Here is a 9,554-nt window from a genome sequence, read left to right as displayed (position 1 = left end):
TTTTTGCTGCAGTCACGACTACCCCACAGTAACAGCTGTACAGAGGATAGCAGGACAGGAAATGGCTGACAGGATGATTTCTAATCTCCTCTGCCTTTGGCTTTACAGTCACCAGATTTAAAGGTTAATACTTCTGCAAATAGCTGTTTTAAACACGACTTTTAATATATCATGAATTACTGTTATATTTATCTGAATGCATTAAGAAATTTAAAAGAGATTATAAACAAGTAAGTAAAAGACACACTGCTGAAATTTAGCGGTAGTTTGCCTTGCTGTGACTCAAAAAAGTTGAAAGGGTCACATTTGTTTGGCACCTAAAGTTACACCAAATTTCACATTATAAATCTGTATTCCAGTTTCTGGTAATGTTAGTTGGACAAGAAATAAGAAACCATCCATGCAGCATTGCTGGTGTAGGGATCTTCTGTGCACTCACTTCATTGGTGAGGTCACTGACATGTGAATCACTGTCTATCCAGGCGGAAAATTGCCAGCGGCCTGTTAATAGGGGGTTGTTAACCAAAGGAGGACTGGAATTAGTGAATGTCTGTTAGCATGCCATTGCGTGTGCTTGAACACCAGAGAATGCAGATTTGTGAAGACAAACCACAGACATTGTGAAGTTGATTCTTCATCAAGTTGTTCTTGCAGTGTGAAGAGCATCTGTAAACAAACAAGCTAAAACTGTTAGCATTTAAACTGTAGAAACTGTTAATGTGACATTTAACCTCTTCAAATTCTATCAGGTTTGCAGTTTAATAAACTTCTTTGCTGCTTATGTGCTGTTATCCATCTATTACCCCTTCTGAGACAGTGTCTTACCCACAGCTAAAATGAAATGGATTAAAGATTAACCTAAAAAGAGCAAATCATAAAAATCTCACAAAAAATAAGGCTCCAACTGAAGAGGATTACGTTCATAAAAATGGTTCAACTCCTTCTAATTATTTAAATTTTTACATTCCTCGAAGGACTGGGCAAGGAGGCATAGCAATCTTTTTTTCATTCATATTTATTAATTAATCCCTGACCAATTAATAACTACAGTTCTTCTGAATATCTAAGCCCTAGGTTTCCTTATCCAAATTGCAAAGCACATGAGCCACTGCAGGTTTTTGTTTTGCATTACAAGGCCCTCTCAATTTATAGATCAGATCTCAAATTTTTTAACTGACTTAGTGTTAAATAGTGTTAACTGTTCTTTGAAGTGGACGTACTTAGCAAAATCCACATTTTATAAATTTTTGTACTTCCATTTGGGTCTCTAATGCTTCTAAAAACACACAGCCACTTTTTGACGATGAATACGTTAATGGTTTTTGTTGTGTGCAAAATGAGCCATTTCAAAAACCTTCAGAATGTAATGTCACAAATCAGCAGGTACTGCCTATCACCTAGCAACCCCAATGAAATACAGCCAATCACATAGCGAGCCAAACTGAGCTTCAGAATGTTTGGTCAGGTGGTTTTATCTCTCTATGTGCTGTAAAATGAGTGCTAGAAAAGACAAGTGTTTCGTTGTTCAATTACCACCCAGAAGCCAACTATTACAGCCTTGATGGCTATGCAGGAGGCTCTACTTCTGCTTTTCAAAGATGTCTGGTTGTATGAATTTGTTTGCAGCAAAGTTGTTTGCAGTCATTTTCATATGCGAGTGTAAACATTGAGTTGGGGGACCAGCAGCAGCGTATTTAGGCAGAATATATTTATTTATTGTGTTTCTTGATAAATAAACAAAAGCAAAGCCAGAATGTTGTTCATTAGGATTTTATTTTTGGAGGCAAATCAATGAATATATGTACTTTATACAGTATATGAGGAGCACATCTCTACAGTTTCATAATGTAAACAATCTCTGAAGAGAAATGTATTCAGTTTAAAAGGAAGCCATAGTTGTCTGTTTTAAACTATTTACATGAATTAAAATATAATTTATAACATCAGATACTTTAGCTTCTATGAAACTAGATTTTAACAATTCAAAAATACTGAAATGCCTTTGTCTCCACATTCTCAAGAAATATGAAATTACACAACAGAGAGAAAAAAAAACACCCTTTGAAGACATCAAAACTAAGTGGCATATAAATAAAAAAGAAAAAGAAAACATGAAATAAAACAAACATATGTAAAAATATAAAATCTCACTAGCAGTATTTACTTTTTCTTTTTACCAAAAAAAAAAAACTAGGTTAAAAAAAGAAGAAAAAAATCATTTTTGAATTTGATAGTCATTAGATGTAAAGAGACAGTGAAATGAACAGTAATGAAAAACAACATAAACATATGCCCTTTTATATCCACCCCCAAAAAACATAAAGAAAAAAACACTCACTCATATTAAGCAGATTTGACAGTTTGCAGTCCCAAATAAGTATCTGTTTGACATCAGTGTCACCTTTTAATTTGTCAGATTAGCCATTAAGTTCTTTGAACACTTCATTTTAACTCGGCCCATATTGCAAGCACTCCTGTCGTGGTCGGGGATAATTTCATGGCTTAAAACAAACAGTGAGTGACGCAAAGTTTTACTGAGCCATGGCATTAAAAACGTAACATCTAGAACTGAATCTCAGGACGTTTTTATATTTGTTCGCAATCCCTGGTGAATCATTGCTCTTCATTTTAACTTTTTTTTGGTCAGCTTGCCTAGTAAGAAGTTTTTCTCACCATTTTCCATTTTTTTATGAAATGAAGAGTGGAAAGAAAGATATTGCATTCTTATGAGGGTAATTCCCTTTGGAAGTTTTTTTTTGTTTAAATAAGTTTTTTTTATTTATTTGGATTCGCTGCCTATTGACCTAGCACCTAGACCAAATAGACAGCAGTTATTAATGTTGAAATGTGTCAACGTGTTCTCAAAACACTGCGAAGAATGACCCACATCAAAGTTTTCTATAAGAAAGTATATAATAATCTAGATATCTACACAAACACACAAATATATATATATATATTCATATATATGTATATACCTTTTTTATAGTATGGCTATTGAAAAAATTACGTCAGTAATTATTTAATAATAAACCACGTTGGATTGGAAAGAAGTTTAAATAGTAATATTAAAAGCTAATGATAGCTTAGTTTCCCCCAAACTGATTTTTAAGGCTTGCCATGTTAGACATGGGATTAATCCGATTCCATTTAACCCTTGAAAAGCCTCACAGGCACAGAGGCAGTCACTGTAGAAACCATAGCAGTACTGCAGGCTCAAGGTTGAACTTTAATTTACATGAAAAGACAGTATATCTCTCCTTTACATTATCGACTGGTCATCTGCAAGGAAAACCTGAACTGGATAATTGCCTGAATGTTTTTTAAGAAGAATGTATCCTCCCATGTCCTCCTTTTTTGATCCAAAGTAAGGTGCAGCAGTGAAACTAGGATTTCTACAGTGCCAACATCGGCTGTTGGAAAATATTCACCAGTTTTTCTTCAGCACCTCCCTGCCACATTCCTTTACCAGAGATATACATGAACTGTATAGTTATTGGCTGTAAATTAAGCGCTTTAAGCAACTCTGATTAAAACCAAATCTGTGCACCATCAAAAGGTGGTAATAATATAGTTACAACAGCTTACAAGAAGAAAATACAGTGAAGGTAGTTCACCAATTAGGACGATTTGTGCAGTGAGAACGTTAGAACAGCGTGTTCCGTTTATCTGCTTTTCTGACCACATTCTTCCTGTAGATTATTTTTAAAATGGCAGTCTACGTACAGTACAGCAGCCTATTTAATCCGCAGCTTAACAGTTGCCCATGTAATAGCTCAACAATCAACCACACACTGTACATTATTACCTCCGTTTTTCACAAAGGCTGTCTTGAGATTATTACGTATTGCATTGGAAAATTGCTTTTTAAGAAAACAAGAAAAACAAAATCCATATTAAGATACAAAATACAGCCTCCTAGCGTGATTATCTACGGTGACACCTTTTCATTTGTTGTTTTTTTTCCCTTTTTGCTACAGTGTTGTGTTGGACTTTGTGTGAAGTTGTGATTTTCCCTTCATTTCCTCCCTGTATACTGAACAAAATTAACATACTGAAACAAAATAGACCTGAAATCTCCTGTCTTATTAGTAATCAAGTGTGACCCACCACCAAAAAATAAAATAAGAACACACAATAAATTTCATGTTTACAATGAGGCATAGTGCTATATACACATTATATATTCATATATTATCTTTTTAACATGTAAACCAGCACATTCTCTCACTTTTTAGTAGTATACATACTAAGCACAAAACCTTACTCAGTTCACAAGTTGTTGTTTTTTTGTCCTTTTTAACAGACGACACCTTGTTTTCAATCAGTATGTATAGCACTAAAGTGTTAGTTTTGGACATCTGTGAGCCTGGAGAGGAAGGCATCCACTCCAGAATCTTGACTTGCTGTTATTTCATTTTTAAGCACTGAATAAGGCGCCTTTGTACTTAGTGTGCGTTCCTAATAAAGTCAAAGGAGAAACAAGTGATGTAAACATTCAATTTTTTTGTGTATGTGTGTGTGTTACCAAGATGTGGTTTAGATAGAAAAGACAAGAACCAGGATGGGGAGATTATCGGGTAAAAAGTGGGAACTCTGTGAGGGGAGACCTGGAGAAGATGAGGTCTTGAACCCACAAAGAGAGAGAAGTTAGGGAAAGAGTTAGGCTGCGTTTTTACTGGATGTCCTAGGCAAGGAGAGGGTGAGCAGATACAAACAGGGGGAGTGGCACTTCCTTGATGACAACATGAAAACAAGTGCAGTCGGAGAAGATTTTGAATCTTCACCAATGAAGTACACACAAGGAACAACCAGTCCACCAGATTGCTGTTCGGCCTCTCACTGACCCGTAAGCTTCAGCAGTGTCCAACTCAAACACGAGACAAAGACAAAACATTCAATTACAGAAGGATACAACGTTGAGACTCCAACAAACGGACACCGTTATGAGGCAAGCGGAGGACAGACTACAAAAAGAGATCATCTCTGTCACAAGAAGCTTAGAAAACTAAACCTATACCCCTTATAGGTTCTGTCCATGAGTCGGGTTTCAATTCTACACCCTCATCAGCTGTGAAAGCTTTAATCTTCAAGAAAACAAACTTTTGATGCTGTGATAATAGAGGAGGAGGGAGAGCGTTCAGGAGAACCGCTAAACAAAAAGACGGTCAGGACCTGGATGAAGGGATGTGAGGTAGAGACGCTCATCTGACCCGGTAGATGACGAGAAATTGAATTCTCAGCCGGTTACTTTCTTTGTTCTTAATCAGCCGATCCCTTGCCAGCTACCTGGCTGCATTATTGGTGGGGAGTTGATGCCACCAGATTGGCAGGATTCAGAGACTCTCTTTAAGTTTTTCAAGGCATGCTGCTGCTGGCTGCTGCTGGAATGTAAGCTAGCTGCTAACCAGATCCAGTCTGAAACTATCAAGCAAACCCATCTTTTGAAGCACCACATCGCTCCACAATCGTTGTGTGGGGACAACACGATGATTACATTCAGCTTCTTAAAATACATTCCTACTCCATCTGTGGCCATAGTGTATTAATGGGTAATGCATTTTGTGCTTATAAAACCAAACAGTTCACTAACCCTAAATAAACACAATATATTTAAAGACCACTACTTTATGTTGTATTCAGTATTAACTCAATTGAGTGTGATAGATGATTGGATTGAAATGGACTGGGATAGAGAACACCTTGCATGGCTATAACATGCAAGCAGGCTGTGAGGAAGGAGGTTTTACAGAATTTTATTTGTATTTTTCCTATATATCTATAAATTTTTGTCAGGTTTATTTGCAAATAGATTTTTTTTATATATTAATATTGACCCAAATTTTCATATTGGTACCTAATTAAAACCTTTTCCTATGTTTGAACTCATTACAAAAATCTCAGAAATGACAAACTACCTTATGTTGCTATAAAATAAATTCCTATTGTGCTTGATGCACTGGTTTCTTTTGCATGTTAAACTACATGTAATTGAAGTGATGCACATTCCAGGGAACAAAACGTTTTACTCACAAATAACACCATTATTTGTCTTTACCTTTAGAAGAAATAACAGACATGTAAGGATATCATTACAGTTGAAAAGATTTATGAAGGATTTGTCAAAATTTTGTCTAATGTAAGGCTATGTAAACAAGTTTAATGTGTCTAAAGGATTTAAAAAAATATCTTTAGACTCATAGTCAAATAAGGGAGTTTTGTTTTACTACTTAAAAATAGATATGTGATCCATAACTCAGCTTTCCTTTAGTTTAGTTCTGTCCATGAGTTGGATTTCAACTTGCGATAAACTCATGACTCCAAATGGGTTATTTTCCAGTAAAAAGTAAGCCAATATCAGCTGTTTCTATAGTGTTAAGTATTATTATTGAGATTCCAGAGAAAGTGCCCACACTGATTGTCAGCTGACGGAAAAAAAAGCTACTACGATTCTCCCATGTACAACAAAGACAAATTTAGCTGTAAAGATTTCCGATCATGAAAACCAATGACAAGAATGACATGGCAACTAAATGAGTCCAAGCTATCTCTGTTATTATAGTAGTTCTGCTTTAAACTAAAGTTGGCACGCTAAGACAGATGGCAACAGATGGCAGGATAGCTACCTCAGCAGACAACCCAACTAATCATTAATCAGCTCATATCAGATTTTTATACTTGGGGTACCCTACGAAGAGCAAAACATTGAAAAGGGATAATATTCTTTACTTTTAATCTAGAGCTAAATTTATTGGGTGTTAAAATTATGTCAAACATTTTGTTTTAATGTTTAGTTAGTACTATGAATGGTGGTCTTTTTACTCACACTGTTCTAAATCCTAAAATTATTTCAGGTTATGAAATTACTTGACATTTAGTTGCAGTCAAATCCAGTTTTTTCACATTTCTGTCTTTAAACATAAATCAGAGATTTTCCAAATCAATGGTCATCTTAATCTATTTGTAAATCTATTCAAAGGTAAGGTTTTAACCCAATGTCGTTTTATTTAGAGAAAACTCCTTCCTCAGTCTAAATTGGTTGTAAAAATATGAACAATGTTTAAATAATAAATAGTTTAAATAGGGTCTTTGTGTGTAAAGCATTCACTAAACAAAGCCTACAGCAGCCAGTAGCAGAAGCTAAATATTTAGCATGGCAGAGATAGACACAGAAGGGGGACAGAGGAGACATTTACCTCTGTTACAGTGCATAGATCAAATCAAGGAAGCACTACAGTTACAAAAAAGAAAACATGACTTTTTTTCTTCATTTTAGGTTTGTAAACTTTTATCAGTCATCCGTTGATTACATTAAATGTGTTTGTTATATACTTTGTCCATGAGACACACACAAACACACGCCCTCACGCCAACACGCACTCACACAGAGTAAGTTTAAAAATTTATAACATACACAATTATTTGCTAAAACAAAACAGACTATTTTTTCACATCCTGGTTATATGACCAGACAAGCAAACACAGCCTGCAGGTTCACCATTTGTGACCAGAAAAAAGGGAGGTTTTCTCTTTTCTTTTTTTTTTTGCTTACAAAACAAACAGAGTGAAGGACACGCACACACAACGACACACACTACAACGACCAACGCAACGCAGGGATAGCAAGGATTTGCTACAGGTTTTTTATGCCCATTCTTCCAAGGCAGGGCAAAGACGACACCAGTACAGACAGGAAGCAGCTTTGTTGTTACCTTTGTTCAGAGAACTGTATCATTGTTTTTAGCTGTTGTACCATTGCTGTTTAAAGTCCCTTTTTCTCCCTCCTGTCTCTTAACTCCTCGCAGTGACTTCCTTCTTTTTTAGCAGAATGCTCCGGTGAAAGAGACTTACAAAAATCAAGGTCCTTGTTACGTTATTCCAACAGTAAAAATGTAAACATTTTGCGAGGTTGCCTTGCACGGAGGTACTGTGGGCAAACCCTTGTTGTCAGAGGGGTTCTGCTGCAGTTTACTAAGGCTGGCCAGCCAGCAATGCTGGACTGTCAACGGTGCAGGGACTTCTGGGCCTCCTTCAGCAGAGTGTCAAAGTCCAGTGCATCATACTTACTCTTGACAGGGCCAGGGCCAGCCTCATCTGAAACACAGAAACACATTGAGGTCACAAAAGGTCCTTGTAGAAATCAAGCCTGAAACATTTACAGCCTCAATAAGGTCACAGAGCTAATGTAAAAATCTGCATCATCAGTCAAAGTCATTCTGCCAACTTCTGATAAATTCATTTTTTGATGAGCAAAATGTACCACACATTACAACAAGTCTATTTTATTGTCTAATTGTTTCATTAGCTGACACAAATATGTTATTAAGGTAGTAGGATGGATGTATAGATGCTTTCTAGTATGAATAGACTGTACATAAAACTGTATGCAAGAAGAGCAGGAAGCAGTTAGGAGTTCCTGGACACATGCTTTCCCAGATATTAGCAGTTTGCTAATATACTGCTCAAACTCAGGCATATCAACATTTTTCAGTTTTAGCTGTTTGAAATGGCCAAAAACAGCAGACATGTCATAGCTCTGAAGATTTGTTCACTTTTCCAATAACTCAAGTCAAGCTGCAATGAGACATGAAATTTGTCTGAGTTTTTTTTAAAACCTAAATTTAAAAAAAATCAAAGTACTCCTTTGAATTTAGTTTCTATTTAGTTTTTTTCAAAAAAAACCCTTAAGAAAATATTTTACGCTTTGTACTTGACTTGCGACTATACTCTCTACTCAGTTTACAGTCTTGTTAGCTTTGTGTTCAATTATTATCAATATTCATATTATGAAAATTATTATTTTCCAAATAAAAAAGTGGGTAATGCATTAGGAAAGGGCTTCTTATTGATTCACATACAGTTTTTTTCTTAATATGTAGCTGTTATTCACATACACCACTCAATAATTCAGTTACTTCAGGACAAATTCTGGTCCAATGGTCCATTTCTCAGTTTAATACAAGTTGAAATTACAACCTCAATGAAAAAAAAACATGATGTAAAGAAGATATGTACAAATATCTTCCAGTGCTAGGATTGGTTATAATAGATTTGAGTGTTTATATTTTGGTTACCAAGGTCTATGTAGCGTTTCCTTGTTAGCCTCCTAAGGCCTGGAGGTGCATTCTGGAAAACAATCTCTCGTTCTTTGCGATGTCTCTGAGGCCCCGACTGACGCATCTTTATCACTCCACAGCGCTCCCTTCAGCCACACAGAAAAAAAAACACACATGAAAGATATTTCAATAAATTCTATTACTAAAGAGTGTGAACATTGTGAACTGAAAGTTCATTGAATTGTAATGTCTAATGGTGTATTAGCTTTAAGTGAGCATTTTATCTTGAATATGTACAAGAACAAATTCTAGACTACAAAAGTTTGGGGTTTTCTTTAGCAGTGTTTTTAAATTTGTGTTTGTATTTAACAAATCCTGAAAGAAAATGCCACACTATGTCGGTTGTTAAGAAGCGGTATCTGACAACCATCTCTAGCTCTGAGGTCCCACTCTCAGTCAAGGACAGCAATGTGAACAGAACCTCTAATATAGACAAAA

At 35.8% G+C, this 9,554-nt stretch overlaps 1 protein-coding gene across 1 annotated transcript in view; it reads right to left on the bottom strand.

Moving 5' to 3' along the window:
- Nucleotides 1-1,754: 1,754 nt before the first annotated feature.
- ppargc1b (peroxisome proliferator-activated receptor gamma, coactivator 1 beta) overlaps nt 1,755-9,554 on the bottom strand; it is a 102,642-nt gene continuing 94,842 nt past the window's right edge. Inside the window, exons 11-12 of the mRNA XM_028008803.1 lie at nt 9,075-9,202; nt 1,755-8,094 (exon numbers count right to left, since the gene is read on the bottom strand). Of these exons, the coding sequence (XP_027864604.1) occupies nt 8,003-8,094; nt 9,075-9,202 (220 nt within the window). The 3' untranslated portion in view covers nt 1,755-8,002. The remainder of the gene's footprint in view (nt 8,095-9,074; nt 9,203-9,554) is intronic.

Source organism: Xiphophorus couchianus, chromosome 23 (genome assembly GCF_001444195.1).
Source record: "Xiphophorus couchianus chromosome 23, X_couchianus-1.0, whole genome shotgun sequence".
NCBI classification, from domain to species: Eukaryota; Metazoa; Chordata; class Actinopteri; order Cyprinodontiformes; family Poeciliidae; genus Xiphophorus; species Xiphophorus couchianus.
Note: the sequence above shows the minus strand (reverse complement) of the source record. Positions and strands in the feature narration are given on the sequence as shown.